This window comes from Phasianus colchicus, chromosome 15, assembly GCF_987193195.1.
Source record: "Phasianus colchicus chromosome 15, bPhaCol1.hap1.1, whole genome shotgun sequence".
NCBI lineage: Eukaryota > Metazoa > Chordata > Aves > Galliformes > Phasianidae > Phasianus > Phasianus colchicus.
Window position 1 is genome coordinate 17,669,974 of NC_143450.1, and position 20,294 is coordinate 17,690,267.

The window sequence follows — 20,294 nt, forward strand, 5'->3', positions numbered from 1 at the left end:
TCGGATCGTTAGCTGTGGAAATCTGCCCTGCACGGCAACCGCAGCACCGCCGGGCCCAGCGGGGCCAACCGCTCCTTTCGGGCCCGAGGCCTCCGGCTGCCGGCGGGGCGGGGCGGGGCGGGGCGGGAGGAGGACGCGACCGAGCGTGACGGGCGGAGGGAGGGCGGGAGCGGAGCCGCAGCGAAGAGGCCCCGGCTGCGCGGCCTCCGCCTCAGCAGCGCCCGTCGGGAGGCGGCCGGGCAGCGCCGAGCCCCCGCCGCCCGCTCAGCCCTCGCCCTCCCAGCGCCATGGCGGCCGCCGAGCCCGGCAGCGGCCGCTACCAGCAGGTGAGGGGCGGAGGGGCTCCTTAGGCCGCGAGGGAGCGGCTGCGGGGGGTCCGTAAGGAGAGCGCGGGGCCTCGGCGCCGATCCGGGCTCCGGAGGCCGCGGGGCGCGGCGCGGCAAAACGCGGCACGGCGCGGCAAAACGCGGCACGGCCGGGCTGCTGGCGGCGGAGCGCCGCCCCTCCCCGCGCTGCTGGCGGCACGGCGGTGACCTTGCCGGGATGCCGCCCTTCCGCCGTGCTGCGGCCGGCCGGCTCCGCGCGGGTCCTTGCCGGCGCTGAGATCGCTCTGTACCGTCTTGGAACGAGCGTTAATTCGCGTGCTCGGCGCGGTGCTCTTCTTGCAATCCCCGTAGGCCGGATTGCGTGCTTGCAGAGCTCCCGGCTGCGCTCGCCGCGTTCTTCCTTCCCTGCCTCCCGAAGGACGGAACCCATCCCAGCCGCAGGAAGCAGCGGGCGGTGTGAGCCCGGCCCTGTGCTCTGGCCTGCGGAGCGGAGCCCTCCCAGCTCTCAGTGATGGAGAGAAATGCCCCAGAAGTGTGGGCTGCTGTCTTCTGTTGGTGCTCCTCGGAGAAGCCGCTGGGCTGTGGCTGTGTGCTGGTGCCGTTTGCTGGCTGTGTGCTCTCTCAGAGTACCGGGTGCAGCTTCTCTTGGGACGGAGCGTGGTGCTCAGCCTTGCGGCTGGATGTCACTGGTTTTGGCATGCTGGATTTGTAAAAGTTAAGTAAAACTTGCTGTTTTTTTCCTGTAGAACACAAATGTCTTCACTCATGAAGACAAATCTCTTTCTTTGTTGCTCTTCTCAGCCATGTTGGCTACAAATAACCAGGTTTCTTTGCTAATTGCCTGTCCGTCAGCCCTGAGAATCTTCCCCATAAATGTCAATTACAAAGGGATCTGGTTTTGTGTCCTGCATCTTGAGCTCGTGAAGATATGTGACAGGAGCATCGTTCAGCTTATGCTGCCTTGTTCTCGGTGACACTCCAGACCTGACCGATAAGAACACTGCTGGTTCCCTTAAAGAGAAATGTGGAAAGCTGTCATTTCGCCAGATCTCACTCACACGTGGGGCAGACACGTAACAGACCCTGTTATTGCTGTAGAGCACAGCTCTGCGTGGTACAGCAGAGATTAGAGGCAGTCTGTGCCCCAGAGGATTTGTTCTGCTAAAGATGAGGTCCCAGGGAAAGACAGCTGTAGTTGATTGCAGAATGAGAAGCGTACAGATGGAAGTACTTCATTGGGCTGTTTAAAAGTTGCTTTTTTTCCCCCCTTGCCCTCTGTCAGAACTCTGGTATTTGTGTTGTTGTCAGGCATGTTATTGGTTCCTCATGCTTGCCCTGCTCCAGAGAATCCCCGTGTGCTGTGAAACTGGAGACGTCGAGCTGATGTTTAGTGAGGGTGGGAGAACCTCTCCAACGTGAACATGTTGGGGTTTTTAGATACTGAATCTCAATGCGTGTACAGGTGTCCAACTAACAGATTTCTGCCCGTGGAGTATTTGTGAAGAATTGATAGCTGTGAGGGCTGGAGCTGAATGCAGGATCTGTAAGTGTAGGCAGTGTGTGGGAATTACCAACGCGCTCATTTAATCTTTTAAGTTACTGGAGGATGAAGCAGTGAAAGAGAACTGAACATTATCGATCATGAAGCTTTATTTTTGGGAGGGGGTGATGCATCAGTGGTGACTGACCCACAGTTGGGCAGCTGAATGTGCTGCCCTGTCTGCGTGGCAGTTTAACATCCATCTCCATGAGGGTTTTGTGCATGGGTCTGTGTGTGGGAACAGAGCGTGAGAGCTGGGATCCCCTGAGTGTGTGCATTATCAAAACACAGAAAAAAGGATACCGAGTACGGAGGACAACAGAAATAAGCGAGCATCTGAGTTCAAAACCTGTGTGTTCTTCCTTGCAGGCCTATGTGGGCGCATGGGCTGTGCATCACCCAGCAGCCTGCTCCACCACCTCTGTACGTGCTGTGTTAAAGGGGTGCTGTGTTAAAGGGGTGCTTACAGCACGTCATTTATTTCCTAAAGCCAGTTTTCTGTAATCTTCAGCCCTTGTGCTTTATTCAGGCGTTAGGTAATCTAACAGAAAATAGCCTGCGATTGTGCTTCTGAGTGCTGTGGTGGTCGGGCTGAGCACACTGAGGAAGCACTGAGGAAGCGCAGACGAAGCGAAGGCAAAAGCCGTTGGAGGGATGTGTGCCCTGCTGTGCTGGGGCTGTGGAGCTGGGCAGCAGCAGGGCGGCTGGTTCTGTCCCTGGGTGCAGGGTGTGATGGGGTGCTGGGGAGCAGGGCGGGCTGCAGCACGCATCTGTGTCCCACAAGGACTGGAGCTGATGGCGTTGCAGTTGGGACTTGCTTTTGGGAAGGCTGTGCAGGATGTTGCTGGGTTTGGGTGGCCTAAAGCCTTTTGAGCGTATCCCCTGGACTGTGAATTCTGAACAGTTCTGGCAGAGCTGTATTTTGTGCTTAGAGCTGAAAGTAGCCTCTGCTCTGGAAAAAACACTTAGGCTTTTATTAGGTTTGTTTACACTCTGTGTTAACTGCTTTTTACTGGAGGCATTTGAAGATATATGTGATGTATATGAGTAATGTAAACCCACCTAGAAAATGGTGGGTATGCTAAATAATACTAACATATTCCTTTTTAAGTGGTATTTCTTCCAGTTCCACTTGTTGAAGGCTTACATGGATCATGAATCATTTTGTTATGGGAGGTGTATATGGGAAATGTAAAGAAGAAAGATTTCTCCGTTTGTTTGGCTTTCTTTTGGTGGAACTGCGGAAGAAATATGCTGCCTAAGATAGGAGAGTGCATTTGGAATCCACGGAGGACTGCAGTGCTTGCGTTCTGCCTGGGAAGACTGAGATGAAATAGGAAAGGAGACATCAGTTGCCAGCTTGTGCTTACATTAGGCTCATATTTAATTTTTCAGTTGCAGTGGCTGTGCAGAATATCCCATATCTTGAAACGTTAGCAGATAGAATTAGTGATATCAGTGGCTGTTCATTTCCTTGGGAGCTGTTTGTTGCTTGCAGAAGATGTGCTGCCTGAAGATACCTGCAATTGATAAGAATGGTGAGGAAATAAAGAAAGGGCAGGTTGTTTTCTTCTTTTCCCTTTTGTGCACTTAGATGAGTAGGACTGAGCTGTCCTTTGACATAAGAGCAGTGGAGTCTTACAGAAATAAGTCACAGAGTTTTCTCGCACCTCTGCTCGTGTTGCTCTGCACCTGGTGGGAGCCAGGATTTGGGGTGAAGCTGTGCTGCCTCCGTGCAACGCAGCACTTGTTCCAGCTGGCTCTGGGTAGATGGACACTGCTTTGTTCTGAAACAGCAGCTTCTGCAGGCAACCACAGCTCTCAGGTGGGAGATTTTGGTGATTCTGTGTAAAAATGTAATTATAGAATTAAAATAAATTCATTCTCTAAAGGTTAAAGGACTTGGGAAAGAGAGTGCTACACCGACGGTCCAGTATCATCGCAAAGCTCGTGCAGCAGCAGAACTCAGCCTTGCAGGCAGGTGTCTGTTTTAAATATTATCTTAGGTATCGGTATTTTGTTGGTCTCTTAGTTGGGCTGACTTCTTTCTGTGACCTGTTAGTGTCCAGAAGGATGTTAATATGGCCCTAAAAATTGCAGCAAGGCTTTGTGCTTTGTTAGGTGCGTGAAAGGTAATTCCAGCTCCCCAAGATGGAAACCAGCTTCTTGTGCACTGAGCCACTGAACACGCAGATGTAAGGACGGTCCCAGCAGAGCTGTGCTGTCAACGTGCTTGTTGGTAGCTTGGGCAGAGCAGCACAGAGGTGGGGAATGGGAGCAGTGCTATCTGCACTGGGGGTGTTTCTGTGGTGAGTGGGTGAGGAGCAGCTCCCTGGTGGCCCTGGATGGTATTTGGGAGGGCAGCAGCTGTATTAAGCAGTGCTTGGTGCACGCAGCTTGGTGCAAGGCACGGCTCTGCAGCCCAAACACACAGTGTGAGGGGAGGGCCTGTGTGCTTGTGGTGTGCACCCCAGGTGTGAGTGCAACGGGGAGCTCCGTGCTGCCGCTGTAGCGATGCTCAGTGACCTGCCAGAGCTTTGGGGAGAAAAGTTATGTGCTCCTCTAGGAGAGGGCTGCCAAGGTTGGTGCGCGTGGGTTGGCTTGTCTGATAGCTTAGCTTTACTCCTGCTGATTACTGAGCTGGTATGAAGTTAGAGGAATCTAAAACAGGATTGGGAGAAAGTTAGGATTTCAAATCAATGTTGGGAAATGTAGCTGAACAAAAGCAGGTATCCTCTTTGGATTGGGCGGAAGCTTTTATTTGTATCCCAAAGGCTGAAGATACAAAAGGAGAAAAGTAAGGGGCGTTGCAACGGGATTAGAAAGTTGACCTGCTGGAGTACTCCCTAGTTTAGTAATGGCAGAAGTGGTTGTTTTTGTTTTGGTTTTCTTTGTCTTAGGTTGGAAGGGACCTTAGAGATCATCTACTTAGCATTTAACATTGCTCATGTTGGTTTGCAGAGGTTGTGATTCCACTGTTCTGAAAAATCAACCCTGCCACCTTTAAAATATACATATATACATAGAGTCTCATGTTGTTATTAGCCTAATTAGCTGCCTTTCTGAAATCCCACAGAAACCATAGTAACAACAAAAATGAGACCTGATCAGGGTTGCCTTCACTTGGATTCCTCAGTAGGGTTTCGTGCAGCACTACCTTGTGTGCCAGCACACGAATCAGAACTGAAATGCAGTGAATGCTGCTGGGCTGATGCATTGCTGGCTGTGCGTGGCTGAGACAAAGCTGGCAATGAGCTGCATGCAAACGTTAATAACAAAAAAGATGCAAAGCAATGCCAGCAGGCAGCATGCTGAGCGTATGGAGTTCGGAAGAGGAAACAGATCTGCATGGAAACACTGAAAAATGTTCTTTAAGTTTAGAACTTTAGTGCTGCTGTGCTGCACGTTTCTGCACTGGGAAAGTGGCACAGCAGCAGCACCCTGCTCAGAGCTGCACTGCTGGTGGCTTTTGTTGGTTGGGAAGTAAATATCTGATGGAACAGGGTAAGAGTCAGGAAAAACTTCCTGGCACTTGGTAATCAGATGAAAAACTCATCTCAGCCAAGCTCCTGTTTTAATAAATGCGTACATTGCTGTAAATAGGAGATTCACACCTTAAAAGCTAAGCTCCATCTGAGAAGCAAAGAAGGAACACCTGTCAGCCTCAGCAAAACAGACTGTGGTCAAACCCAGCTTCAGTCAGATTCTCTGGGATCTGAAGGCTTCCAGCAGCAGCACAGGAGGAGGTTGCCTGCAGCCCCCCCACAGCACTGCTGGGTGCTGGGTGCCCGCCTCGGCCTGGATGGAAAATGCAAAGCAAGAGCAGCAGGGCCGTGTTGTGCCACGTGAGACCTGATGATTCATTCTTCCTGTCACATGAACCCTCACTGTTTTGCTAATAAGCACTTAGTTGAATTTTAGATGCCTGGAATCATTAAAAAGGCTGGAAGGCATTTGTGTACCTTGTCCATTAAAAGGCAAATCTGTTCCCTATAACAGCTTACCTTAGAGAGCCTCTAGCTCAATTTTACAAAGTAGAAGTAACTGCGTGTTTTATGTCATTCCTTGACCCGTGGGGGTTTGGAGCCAGCAGGAAGTCCAGCTTGCCTTCTCCCGCATGACGCAGCAGTCAGTGGGGAGGTGCCAGCAGCCCTTGGACTCTCGGTTAATTGTTCCATGTGCACACGAGTGTGCAGCTGGCCAACGTGTGCAGCTGTCCAGTTGGTGGCTGGGAAAGCCAAGCAATGGATGCTCTTGTGCTCAGTGGGATGGAGTGCCATACAGTCCTTGTGGTTGTTGGGAAGCAGGTGATGCATTCATTCCAATGAATTGTGTCTAACTGAAGAGGTTTGGGCTTTGACTTTCACCAGGGATGTGGTCTGAGCCTTTGATCTGAGCTATCAAAAGGAAAAAAATAGGAAAAGGTGCAGCGCAGTTAGGTGTGAGTGAGACCTTCTTTTACACGTGGGCTGTTTTCTTGTTTTCCTGGTAAGCTGTACAAGCGAAACAGAACTGCCAGCTCTCTGAGCAGTAAATGCTTGGCAAGGACTTGAGTGCCAACTTCAGAAGATGCCAGAAGTGTCTCTGCAAAGAGAAGAAAGCAAATGGCTTCAAGTACATTAGTGCCAATGTGCAGGAGGAGTGGCTGAAGATGTTATGGGAGGAGCTGCTGTTGCTTAGCACTGGAGAAGCAGTGATGGCATCTCCCTGTGAAGGCTCAGTCCCAACATGCTTTTCTGAAATGAATTTCTGTGTAAAAAGTTAATTTTGTTGTTGATGAGGAGTGGAACAAGAAAATAAATCAGGTAGCAGCTGATTTGTAAACTCTGTTCTGGCGTGTTCCGTTTTCAGCCCATCTGGTTTGCCTTCATCGGCTTCTCTGATCAAAGCTGGAGTTGGCACACCTGGTTCATGCAGGGATGCTGTACTGCTGATAAGCTGCAGGGTATTTATACCAAGCTGTGGGAATGTGGGAAGCACAAAGCACACAATCTTCTCTGAACTCATACGGTGTGAAGGGGTGAGGAAAAATTGTGAGAGTCTCATTTACATGCGTCATTTATCTGCTACAAAACCAGAGGCAGCAGTGCAATCTTTTGCCTCCTGCTATTTCCTCAGCTAAAGCAGATGCAGTTGCAGCTCTTAAGCAGTGTGAGCTGAGGATCCTTGGGAGAGGTACTGGGAAGGTGTATGCTGTGCTAGGTTGAAGCCCAGGTGTGTGAGGGTATGAAATCATTGAATGTGCTTTTAAGTCAGCTGGGAGCTCTTTGGAGCAAAGCGAGCAACTGCTCAAATGCTCCACGATGCCACAGGGCTGCCTTGTTCCAGAAGGGACTGCCACGTGCAGTTAAAACTCGGGGAGCAGTTCCACAGATCGTGGGGCACCCAGTAACCTCTCTTGTGTGGTTTGTTCAGCTGCAGAACGAAGAGGAGCCAGGTGAGGCTGCGCCAGTGGTCAGTGATGCCCCTCCGCCCTACAGCAGCATTTCTGCAGAGAATACAGGTAAGTGCAGCAGAGAGCAGAGAGTTCGGTTTGCTCTGTTCTTTCCTACCTCCTTAATTGTTCTCCATACTGACAGATGGCATTGCATTATCCTTACCAAGGCGACAAAGGATGAGAATTGATCCAGAGGTGCTATTGTTACTTGTGGTTTAGAATATGCATTTTGGCTGCATTCCTTTGATGTCATCCTATAAAGTGCTGTTCAGTTACATTGCACAGTGTTCTGAGTTGATTGAAGGCAGTTAAAATCAAAGTGCTGTGAGGCTTTGTGGTTCCCTTTTGTTATTTGGCTACTGTACTCCTTCCAGAAAGGATTTGTTACTTAAAAGGGATTAAAGAATTCATGATTTCTGCAGTTTTCAGTAACTAAGAACTTGGTCATAAGGTTATGCCTATGAATCATCATACTGTCGTATAGCTCACTAATAGCTTTGAGCAAAGGATTTTCTTTGTGCTGGTTCTGTATCGGTGTGTTTTAACTTAGGTAAATCTTTTTATTTTTTCCCCTCCAGAACTTCTGTAGTCAACCTCAAAGAAGATTTGTGAATCGAGTGCGAGTCAGTATCTCCAATAGCAGCCAGCTTTGGCTGGAAGTTGGAGGGCTGTGTATCTAAAGCTGACTGTTGGATATCCTGCCTCAGCACACTCATTGTAATAGGGGTGCCTCAGCACCCCTATTAGTTCTGATTCCTTGGTGAGCCTAAGAGATTGGGGCTCAGAAACGTGCTTTGATTTTTGTCCCAGTCCATTCCCTGCATCAAAAAAACGGTTAGGAATCTTTCTCTGGAAGCAATGCTTGCCAGCAATCTGAGGCTCAGAGCGATTCTTCTTTTGACTCACTCAGACTGTTTGGGATTCATAAATAAAACGACTTCTGTTTTATTGAAGGAGAGGTGCATGTGTCATTGCTTTAAAAATAAGTAGAGCTGGGCTTGTTGAAGTAGTGCTCTGCATACGACTTCGTATGAACGAGATGTTCCTGTGCTTTTCACTTTTTGTTCTGGGATGGCAGGAGGCTGAAAGGGTGGGGAGGGGATGGGAGTTTAACAGTCAGGATACTGAGGTCTTTTGAGGGCTTCTGAAATGCTTTTTGTTCCCAGCATGGAGTTAAGGAGCAGACAGGTTACCTGCTGTATAACTTTTGCTTTGCAGCTTATTTTGACTACAAGGATGAGTCAGGATTTCCGAAGCCTCCATCTTACAACGTGGCCACAACACTGCCTAGCTACGATGAGGCAGAGAGAACCAAGGCTGAAGCCACAATTCCCTTGGTTCCTGGAAGAGTGAGTACACTTGGCTGCCTGCATGTCCTTCACATCTCTTGTGTAGGATTTCTCTTTTAAGTCCTGCTTATCAAGTGTCCTGCCTTTTGTTTTCAGCCTTTTAGGGCAGTGGTATTACACACTCCCTGGAGTTCTGAGGTGTGAGGTTTTAAATTTTCCTCTGGGCAGCCATGAAGTAATGCTACCCAGATTAGTTTGGCAAGCTGACAGAGGTGGTGTACTGTATCTCTGTGTACCGTTGTGTGGGGTTTTTTTTGTTTTTGTTTTTTTTTGTTTTTAAAGGAATTTAGAATTAATTATTCAGCCATCTCACGTATCTACTCTCAATGCTCCTGCTGCTTACTTAGCTGACTTTAGCACAGGGCAGTCTAGCTGATGCAAGGATGAGAAAACCATTCCCCCTATTAGAATACATTTTTTTCTTTTTTTTTTAAATTTCTTTTGTCAACATTACCTTTTGTTCATCATGGTCCCCCATCCCTAATAGCATTAAATACCCACAGTTCCTTATAGTTCTTTATGAAAGCCAAATTACTTGTTGAGATGAAAAGTGTAATTTTTCTGATGAGTAGGGGAATTCTTTTAGTGAGGACAAGAGCATGCCTGTATTAAGATGAAGAAATAAAAACTACTGCTAAGGATTTAATATAGCATGCCTTGGGGTTTTTCTCTGCTTGCATTTGTAGCCTTCTGAGATTTAGGAATATTTTCCCCGAAAGGAGTTTCTTTGAGTGTAAACTGAGCATTTTGCATCCCTCTATTGCATACTGCTTCCTGAGAGCTGTGTGCTTTGCTGACCTTGTCTTGAAGAAGCAGGTGCAGATGTGGGTTTGCTGTATGGATTGGACTGACTTAAATGCATTTGTGTTGCCTTTCCCTTTGATTTGCAGGAGGAGGACTTTGTGACACGGGATGACTTTGATGACAGTGACCAGCTGAGGATAGGAAATGATGGCATTTTTATGCTAACTTTCTTCAGTAAGTACATGGTGCAACTTATTTTTGTAAGTCAGCAACCCAGAAAAGCTAGAGTTGTTTTCACACTTAAGTTTATGTGGCACAAAAAAAAAAAATTGTGCCAATTTTAATGTTTTTATGGCTTTTTTTCTTTTTTTTTTTTTTTTTTTCTTCTTGGAATATAAAGAGGACTTGATCTGCTGCTTTTCTCTTCCTTTCTTAGTGGCATTCCTCTTCAACTGGATTGGATTTTTCCTGTCTTTCTGTCTGACTACTTCAGCTGCAGGACGGTATGGGGCCATTTCTGGATTTGGTCTGTCTCTTATCAAATGGATCCTTATTGTCAGGGTAAGTTGTCAGAAACATGTACTGGTACTGTTTTTTTTTTCCTGACTCATTTTTGTTTTACTTACATAAATGTTATTTCTGGCAAATTTAGCTTTTTTTATACTGAAATGGATTTTCAGCTTCTTGTTCACTGAGGACAGAGCTTTATTGTCATTCTGTCTTGTTTATGATTTCCTATGATGGGATTATTATTGTAATAAAGGAGATTGCAAATTGCACACCCAAGATATCTCTGTCAGGCAGAGCCACATCAGAATGTGTCTGTGTGTTGGGCATTGACACTGATCTGATCTTTGTGAAATAGTTGTCCGGATAAAGCAAGCCCTACAGTCAGTTTAGTGATGCATCTCACTTGTATGATGTTCTTGAGGTGCTGCTTTGGAAGCGTAATGTTCTCTGAAGTGTGAGATCACTGTGATCATAACTGGAAAGAGACGGGGATGTGGAGGTTTGTTTTGCTGGAGGGAGGGCAGTGGCGCTGTCGCGTGGCTGGAGCGGCTCGCTGGTGCCCTCTGGTGCGACATGCATGTGGCACAGGTGACAAGAAGCTATTCTTTATTTTATTTTTCTGTTCTATTTTCCTTACTAGAGACTGCCTATGCAGACAGCTTGAAAATATATTTAGGTACAGGCACTGTCGTGTGCTCTAACTTGTGTGTGTGGTTGGTTTTTTTCTTCCCCAGTTCTCCACCTATTTTCCTGGTTACTTTGATGGTCAGTATTGGCTTTGGTGGGTGTTCCTTGTACTAGGTAAGTGTTTTGTTCTGGGGGGAAGGAGTGCATGCTTAGAACTCTGTAAAGTGCAGTAAGGCCCTTTGTAAGCATAACAGTACTGGCTACTAAGATACGTATGTGCAGATGTAAAACCAGGATGTAACCCTCAGGGCACTCTTCATGCATTCTAAGTCTTAGAAGTGTACATAAGCACTGTCTTTTTGTTGTAATTCTGGGTAGTGGTCTCCCATTTATCAATTGGAAGGAAAAAGGAAGAGAGAAATATATTTGAATTTATAGTAACTATGTTGTGTCTGTTGTTGAGTGAGTTGTGATCTTTCTTTTGTTTCTTTTTCCCTCCATTGAAAGTGGCTAGATCTAATCCAAACACTAGATCTAATTTTGGATGAAAGGTTTTGTGATGGGCTGAGGAAAGTTTGGGTTTGAGATTGCACAATATTGAAAGAGGAGGTGTCAGTGACAGAAGAAAAGTTCTTGTATCAGACAGCTGTTGTGCATCCCAGCAGCTCAGGTGGTTCTGTACTGTTAACAGAGAGTTGATCTGCTCCTTCTTTAATTGCAGAAGCAAAATCTTTATTAACCACACAAATGTGTTTCTTCCATCTAGGATTTCTGCTGTTTCTCAGAGGATTTATTAATTATGCAAAGGTTAGGAAGATGCCTGATACTTTTTCCACTCTCCCCAGAACCAGAGTTCTCTTTATTTACTAAAGGTAAACTTCCTGCTTTCATGAATTTTTTCTGTTTCATTTTAAACTTAATTTATTGACTTTCCTTTGCATCAGAATTCTTAGAATGCAAGGCAGCAGAGAACGGTTATTTCTTGGTATCCCACACGCAGCTCCTGTTTCTACAGAGGGACAGCATCCAGACTGTCTTGGTGGGGAGCAGAGGAATATCTGACATTCTTCCTGCGTTTTCCCTTTGAAGAATTTTGAGTTCATTCGGTTTGAATTGTACAAACAGAATCTTGGCCTTGTGTTTGACAGGCGTGTCTTTCTGAGTGAGTGACGTGCCTGAAACATGTGGTGTGTTCTAAACATGAACAGAGGTCACAAAATGTGGTTAGAAAACCCTGCCAGTCTTGCTTGTGTACCAAAAAGAACAACTTGTCTGAATTTTGTGTGTACTTTGAATTTTCTGCCAAGTTCATGAAGAAATTCAATTCTTGCACACCATTTCTCTTTGCAAATCACTCCTGCGTACTCGAGCATGCTGCCCTACCTGAGTGTTCTCCAAAAGCTGAATGCCTGAAAGTCTTTTCTTTAAGGCTGAACTTGAACATTGCTCCCTTCCTAATGGGACTTTAAAGAAAGGCTTAAGCAGTCAAACCTTATAGCATAATTTCCGGCTTACAGCAGATAATGGCCCTGCATTAACTGTCCCTCCCTGAGGGGAAGGAAATCCTGGAATAGTTTGCTTCCCAGATGGTGGGTGCAACATGATGCTCCCTTTAGAAATTCTGTAATAACACTGTATTTCCCCAAGACAGGGTTGAAGCAGTTGCAGCTGGGACAGTGGTATACAGAGACCAAACAAAGCCCAGCTTTCAGTTGGGCTCGTTAAATTGTTCAGAATTTGAAACCAAGGCTTAATTTTCCAAATGCACTTTCCCTTTATTAGAAGCTGCAAATTGCTTAAGACTCTGCTTAATTTCTGTTCTGCAACAGGAACATGGTACACGGAACATTGTGCAGTGTTTCACAGCTTTGTCTGGTGATGGTAGTGTGTAAAAATAGTTCTTCAGCCACTTTATTTGTGTTCCTGTTCTGTTTAACAAAGTTACTGGTTTACAGTGGGCTTTTTTGTTGACCTCCAGGATTTGTAATATCCTCTGGAATTCCTGCTGAGTCACCAGGAGGATCACTTCCCTTCGTTGTGTGCTCACACAGTGCCAGTATTTAAGCATCAGCTATGACACCTGTAGTTTGTTCTCACTGAACTTCGTTTTACTTCTATATGAAACTCTTTCATTTATTATAGGAACCATGTGGCTTCTTGTTCCAGAGGCCTTTCTTGTATTTGATTCTGTCATTCTATAATTCCGAATTTGAAATAATAATTTTGGGGGCCTTTCTTAACTCCTTGCATGTAAGGATGGAGGTGTGGTGTCCATTTTAAATTTTTGTTTATTCGTTTATTTTTGGGCACCTGAGAGCTTCCAAAAAGCACCCTTTTGGGTATACTGAGGTAAATGGCCTGCCTTCCTTCTGGAAATGCTTTCACTTCTTTAATCCAAACTTCTGAGGAAAGGAAACCACAGAAGACTTGCATTTTCACTGTCTGGTTCTTAAGATTGGCTCTGTGCTGCACAGCATGATGAGAAGGGTGTAGCTGGGGGATCATTTTGTTTCAGTCGTGTCATTGTGTGCTGAGGTCCTTTAAAAGCCTCTCGATATCCTGCACTCTTTGTGAACTGCATCCTTCTGCTGTCCAAAATAGCAATCTAACTATAGGTCCAATATTTGATATCCTCCTCCAACAGATGTTTTCTGGCAAATGTCTTCCTGTGTGAGTGAATTCTCCCTCAAGAAGTGACAGGACACCTGCAGGAAGTGAATCAAGACTCTGAAACAGAAGAAAAAATAATCACCTGCTTTAAAAGAAATAAATAAAGTACTGTTGGAAAAAAAAAAAAAAAGGAGAAGCATTTCTTTCTATTTGTTTCTAGGTGTAAAATTTTAATAATTAATGTGGAATTCTGTAATCATTAAGTCGTTAGTGGCTGATGTTCGCAAAAGCTATTGCAGTCGAGTCTGTGATGTGCTGATAAAGCCTTACCTAGTATCTGTAGTCATTTGGGTAGCATGAGCTGTGCCCCGTAGCCAGCAGGGGACAGGCTTGCTTTGTTTCGTTCTGCATCCTAGCAGCAGGTTGGGGCTCCGCTCTGTGGTGTGCAGTGTGTGTCATGCTGACTGCCCTGAAGGGATGATCTCCGAAGTTGAAGTGATGGCATTGCTATGGTTACACACCTTCCTGCTGCTGAATGCCAGCGCCACCTGTGTTGTCTGTCTGAGAGGGAAAACTGGGCTCTGCAGCACGGAATCGTGAGGTGTAGTTAAGTGGGAGAGAGTCTGATTTTGAAGGTGGCACAAGTATTAATTTTTTAATAGCCTATGATATTCTCAGTGTTGTAGTATACTTTCGTACTACCTACTTTTTGGACTAAATAGGAATTTTCACAGTACACGTTGGTAGTGTAAAGATGAAAGGTCACATTGCAACTTTGTATAAAAAAATATCTTGCAAAATAAAGGCCTTTTTTTTTTTTTTTCCTTTGGCTTGGGACTTTTGAGACGATTCCTAACATACCTGTAACTCTTGCATTTATAATTTGTGTTAGCAGAGATTCTGATGCATTATAAATGTAGATTTAATGTCCACTTTTGTGCTTCCTGCCAAGTGGTAATTCACTTTGGAGTTTTACTATGTTAAAACTGTAAATATAGCAGAACATTAATAAATGTCACTTATGTAGCAATTTTTGCTGTAGATCAGTGTTTAATTTAGTCTCAATGCTCGATTGCATCTGGTCCTTGATCCCCATTGCGGGTTTCCTGCAGGACTTTCATCACAGCTGCACGGAAGGCGTGATGCAGGTGTGACTCTTCCTCCACTCCAGGGTCTGTTTCTTCCTTTCTGTATCCAGGTTTGCCGTCCCCAGGCCAGTTTGCAGAGTTGGTCTCTTTCTCTGTCAGTTCAGGACACAGCAATTCCATAGATTTTGGGAGTGCTGGGTTTCTCCCGGTCTCACGTAAGCTATCTGCTTTTTGAAACGATTTAATCATAGCTTTGTTTCAAGGCTGAACTTCACAGATGTCTGCTCCTGCCATCCAGGCAGTTGGGCGGGCAGAGATAGATGGGGGTTAATGGGAACTTCCTTTTTAAATAAGTGTGTGCAGAAGGAATTACTGAGTTCATCCTGCAGGACAAAATCTGGAGCACCGAGGAACATTTGCCCAAACTTGGTAGATCAGCCTTCTGTTTATTCTCTTGGCATATGGGCCTTATTTGGTCTTATGCATTCGGAGAACCGGAATATTTGGCATTCCTGTTTCTTGTCATTTGGTGGCCTGGTGCTGCAGACACCTAGAGCCCAGCTGTCCCATACAAACACTTCCAGCTGTTCTTTTCAAGGAGCACGGGCAGGGAGGGATGCTCTGTGGAAGGGGGTGGGTGGCAGGGTTTGAAGAAGCCCACATCTGTATTCAGTGAAGGCTGACAGACCCCGAGCTCACATAGCTGCCCTGGCTCTGACACCTGTGGCCCCGTGTGCTCACTGGATCCCTTTGTCCCAGCTGCCCTGTGGCAGCCAGTCTGCCTTCCCTTTCCAGCAGCATAAACCTCTGTGTGGCTTCAGACAGGATTCAGAGGTACTGTGGTGGTAGGGACTGCTGGTTGGTGGGAAGCATACCTCCAGCTGACCCAACACCTGCAAAGCCAACGTCTGTAGCAGTGATGTGTCTGCCTCTGTGGTTCCTGGGACCTGAAGTCGTCTTGGGTCTGTTGCAAAGTAACTCCCAGGGGGTAACCTTGCAGCAGTTTTTAAATTGGAGCTATTGCCAGGGGTTCATGGAGGAGGAAATGCGCAGAGCTCTCATCTCAGAATGCTTTGAGCCCCGTGTGCCATGGTTAAAATGCTCCCTTTGTCTCGCTGTGACATTTCCATTGGGAAATTCTCGAAATCTCTGCTGTCGGCACATCCAGACTTGGGCTGCTGGGCCGGGCTCCCGCTGCTGGGAGTGCTGCAGGGCAATGGCTGCCCTTCCGGCACGGCCCGCCCCGTACAAGGAGGGGTGCGTTGGTGCTGGGAGCTGCTGGGCCTGGCCGTGTCCTCAGCCCTCTGCCATCAGCAGTGTTACACAGAAGACTTTGGCTGTGTTACAAACTACTTTTTTTCGCCCAAATTCCAAAATCATTTCCACAATTTTATTTTTTTCTTCTTTTGCTGTTGTTCGAAAGCGGTCTGAGATCGTTCTGCCAAGCTGCTTGGTACAGCTCCATTTAGAAAAGGCTTCTATAAACCTCGCTGCTGTACTGCAGAGATCCTTGCTCACATGAAAAGCGCTGTGATGAATTCATTGCTTTGTGTTTTGGCCACACAAAGCCGATGGCTGACTCATGTTTGGTGGCTTCTTCAGTGGCAATAGTTATTCTTGTTGGTGTTGGCTGGAGGGCATCGGGGTGTGGGGGGGTCACCGACCCAGGAGGTGGGGATGCGGCACTGCAGGCTGTGGTCAGTGAGCACGGTGTGGGGGCTGGGGTTGGGCTGGGGAGCTCAGAGGTCTTTCCCAGCCTTAATGAATGAAGTTTTTGCAGGACCTACTGCTGTTTTCATTGCATCGTATATAAAACGTGGTGTAGGTTTAATTGGGAGGAAAGATAAATAAATGCGTTGCAAAAAATGCGTATGATAAACCCCAACTGGTTGCAGTTGGATTAAGGAGTGCTTTTAGAAGCTCCTCGAGTGCAAAGCATTTGCAGAGCTGTTCCTGGGGCTGCTGCTGCCCATCGTGTTCCAGCTGCTCCTGCTGCTAGAGAGAACTAGAGAGCTCTGGGCTGACTTTTGTGTGGGGGGTTTAATTGAACTGCTCAATACCAAGGAGGAAACCAATGCTTCCAAAGCTCTCTTCACCTCTCAGCGTTCCCGTTGCCTGCGTTCCAGCCCTGCACACCAGCACGTGCCCCTGCTCTGTGCAGGGAAGGGGCAGGAGCCAGCTGAGCAGAGCCGAGGGCCGGTGGGAAGGAAGCCCATCTCCAGCCCGGTTTGTGTTTGTTTGTGTTGTTGCTTTAACCAAAGCAATCGGAGTGCAGTAATTAAAGGCTCAGTGGCTCTAATTGGAATAGGTTTAAACTCGAGGTCAAAATCCCTTCTGGCACTTCCTTTGCCTAATAACCATCAACAGAAATCAAACAAATCCAACTGGCTCCAGCCACTAATCTGCAACAAGCAAAGGTCGTGGCGGTGATAAGGGAGTGGGGCGGCCGCAGGCAGTGCTGCTTATAAACACATGCAGAGCTGTGCTGGGGAGTGGGGTGACACCGAGCGGCGCTGGGGAACGAGGTGCTACTGAGCTGTGCCAGGGTACGGGGTGACACTGAGTGGTGGCAGTGACACATGGGACAGCATGGATGGGCACCGTGTGCCGGAGCAGAATTGGTGCAGTGCAGGGCATGGGTGCTCAGCAAGGTTCCAATAGGCACAGATGGAGGAGCTGAGGCCACGGTGGAGTTGGAGGAAGAGCATTGCACACGAGCACTGATCTTTGGGGCTGTGTGGGGCTCGCCTCAGCCCACCCACAGCTGAGCTTCCTGCCCGCGGCCGGAGGTCACTGCCCTGCCAGGTCGCCGCTGTAACTGCACTCCTAATTAGGGCCTCACTGGGGCCTTTAAAGAGGTCTGTGAGGGGGGAAAGAAAAGAGAAAACCTGAAAGGGGTTGCAGATGTGCAGGCGGCCAGGGGCCAGTGCAGCATCCTCCTGCCCCAGGATGCTCGGTTTGGTACGTGTGGCGCACAGGGCCATGCCTCTGGATGGTCTGCCCAGCCTCGCTGGGTTGCTTCCAGTCACTTCAGCCTACAGATTGCATGTAGTGTTCAGGGCTCTTGGCAGTTGCTCCCTCTCTGCCAGCCCTTGCATGTGTTGCACTGAGCCTCACCTTCTGCTTGGAGGGGTCTCCAATGTGCCACCAGCCCCTGAGGCAACCCCTGCACACAGCCCTGCTCTCAGCCCCCAGCAGTGCCCATCTTGGGTGCTAAATCTGCAGCTTGATGGAGAGCTGAGTGGCTCTTAACCATCCAGGACAAACCACTGGGTGCTGGTGTGGGACAGGGAGGCAGCAAGCAGGGCACCACCTGCCTCCCTTCAGCCCCATCTCAGTGCCAGCTTTCTAGAAGGGCTTTCACCAGACCTTGCAGATCAATTACCCTGAGCATCTCCAGCTGGAAGTGAGGAGAAGGAGGAAGTCCTTTATGGGCCCACATGTCCTGAAGCTGTTGCAAATGACCCCATGCACACTCTGTGCAGCAGCAGGGTAGGGGACACCTCGGGGCAGGGACAGCTCTGCCCATATCCTCACCATCCTTGGCTCCCATACCATCAAGGGTGGGTGTCCTCCTGCTGGCCACGGCTCCCAGCCCTCTCACAAAACCCATCTGACAGCATGGGCTCTGTTTATGTCCCTGCTAATTGAAGTAAATTGCTTTCTGCAATCAAATTGGGAAGTTCGCCTTCCGATCATGATGTGAGCTGTGCTTTAGTTTGTGAATTCCAGTATTTAGTCTGCCTTAAGTGTTCTTCCCCTAATTAATGTCATGTATCCAGGCGGTTGCTCAGCCTGCAGGGCTGCAGTCTGAATGGCCCTGAGCCCCTGGAGGCCCCGCAGGAGGGGTTTCCTTGTCCCCCTCCGCATCCCCCATTGCTGTGGTGCATTGCCCAGCTGCACTGGGTCATGCAGGGCTTACGGCTCCCCCTGCACTGGGTGCTCCTGGGGGACTGTGGGCTCTGCCCTCGGATGCAAGAGAGAGATTTTAATCTGATCTGGCAGAAAATCACTATTTTTGATCAGAAGTGAAGACCATGGAGGAGGCACAAGTCACTGCGGTGTGCTGCCATCACAATCAATCCTCTCATTAATTTCATGGCCTATTTTCGTGGCTATGCACTGAATGGGAGGAGAACTGCTGACCAATGGCCCCCGTCTGCTGTTTGCACTCTGCACAATCACTACTTTTCCTTCTTTTTTTCCTTCTTTTCATTCTATGGAGTGTCCCGATGTTATAATGAGCGTTTTGCAGTAACCATGTTGAAAAATAAGGCCTTACCTACAAGGAAACACGCACCACGTTGTAATGGTGCAATCCCATTTCAGATTAATACCCTTTCATTTCAGACAAACCAAAATTGATTCTGAATTGACGTAGAAAAAGGAAACAAACACTACTGTGCAATGGAAGAAAACAGAGAGGACCCATAGTGGCATAGGGCTGCCTGGGCAGGCAGCGGTGCTGCATGGATGCATCTCCACGTTTTGCTTTGTGCAGGTGGTGATTGGAATTACTGCATCTATGGACAGCAGTCCAAACCGTGGGACCAATTGTGTCCTGGGCGGCAGCAGCTCTGAGCTGTGATGGTGTGATCAAAACGGTATGGGTGCTGCTCCTCAGATGGATCCCACTCCTCAGATGGATGCTGCTTCTCGGGGACACACGGGAATCCGAAATATCTGCTGAGTTTGTTTGCATTTGTGTTCCCTTCCCTCGGGCCTTTTTTCATCCCTTCCAATTACTGCTTCTAAGTATAAACTTAAAACAGAGATGGAGCTGAGTTTGCGAGGAACATATGGACAAATGGAAAATAAACAGCACGAGGAATTCCTGGCTAATGAGCTCTTGAATGATAAGATACCACCAAAAAAATAAAAGGAGAAAACAGAGGTCTGAGCTGCAGCTCTGCCATGCTTAGAGAAGAGGACTTCACTGCTGACACCCAGCAGCACTTTGGGGCTGTGCTGTATCTCTCAAGCTGTGCTCAGGTGCCGAGGACTAATTGCTTGCACTGGAGCAGCACTGCAGGAGTCATGCAGGGCTCACATCTCCCATCAGAGCAGGCACCAAGTCTGCTCCTGGTCTTCCAAATCACAGATGGGACCTGGAGGGTGGTGACATCTCCTCCACTGAATTATATCTTCCATTGGAACTAGAGGGTGAAATAAGCAGGTTTGAGTCTTCGCAGGAGAGAGTTTGGAGGTCTGTTCCATCCAAACACCCAGGGCTCTTTGACAAATGAAATAATGAGGGCTCCCTGGCCACAGCTGCTCATGATTCCCCTTTGCCCCTCAATAGCCACTACACAGATTACCCTGAGCAACAAGAACCCAGCTGCTCCTCCCCATGTTCAAGGTTCCTGTCTTTCCTTTCCTGGCAGAAGAATGGCTGTTTCCTCCCTTTGGAGGAGTTTACCACTCTGCTGGCTTTGCTGTTGTGCTGTGGTGGGGCTGCTCTTGCACTACTTTTTGTTTTAGGGTTGCTAATGAGCAAAGCACACCCCAACTGCTTCCCTGATCCAAGCTGCTGCTGCCAGGGAGGTGCAGCCTTGCTGTGCTCCTTTCCTGCAATGAAGGAATGTGGTGTAACTGCACCTATCACTTTCTGCTCTCTGGCCGAAGTGCTGCTTAAGCATTAAACCACACCAACCAGCACAGGGTGATGGGTTTGGTCCAACTTGGAAGCAATTAGTTAAAAACCAAAGAGGCAAATGCATTGTTTGTGACCACTTTACTTTTTTTTTTCTAGGGGAAATTGGGATTCTTTAATTGACTCAGCTGGAGAGAAAAAAAAAAAAACACCAAAAACCAACAGATCAAACAGCCAGTGAGCTGGAACAACAAAGGAATGTCCTGGTATTTCTTTCTCCAAGTTTAGAAGTGGAAGTCAGGGCAGCCTTGGGATACGTGGAAATTCCTTCGTGCATTGTTATGGGGCTGAGGAAGTGGTTCCTCACAGCTGCTGGGCTGGGTGCTGTGGGATCAGATGTGGGCTGGGTGCTGTTGGAGCTGACCCCGCTCTGCCAGCAGCACGATGCTGCATCCTGTGCCTGCTGACCG

The 20,294-nt window shown here is 47.8% G+C and overlaps 1 protein-coding gene across 1 annotated transcript; it reads left to right on the plus strand.

Moving 5' to 3' along the window:
• Positions 1-167: 167 nt before the first annotated feature.
• NDFIP1 (Nedd4 family interacting protein 1) lies at positions 168-13,333 on the plus strand. Its single transcript, XM_031598493.2, has 8 exons — positions 168-326; positions 7,282-7,369; positions 8,522-8,652; positions 9,543-9,630; positions 9,833-9,957; positions 10,641-10,707; positions 11,300-11,405; positions 13,178-13,333. The coding sequence occupies exons 1-7, from the start codon at positions 288-290 to the stop codon at positions 11,401-11,403; spliced, it is 642 nt and encodes a 213-aa protein (XP_031454353.1). The 5' UTR covers positions 168-287; the 3' UTR covers positions 11,404-11,405; positions 13,178-13,333.
• Positions 13,334-20,294: the final 6,961 nt, after the last annotated feature.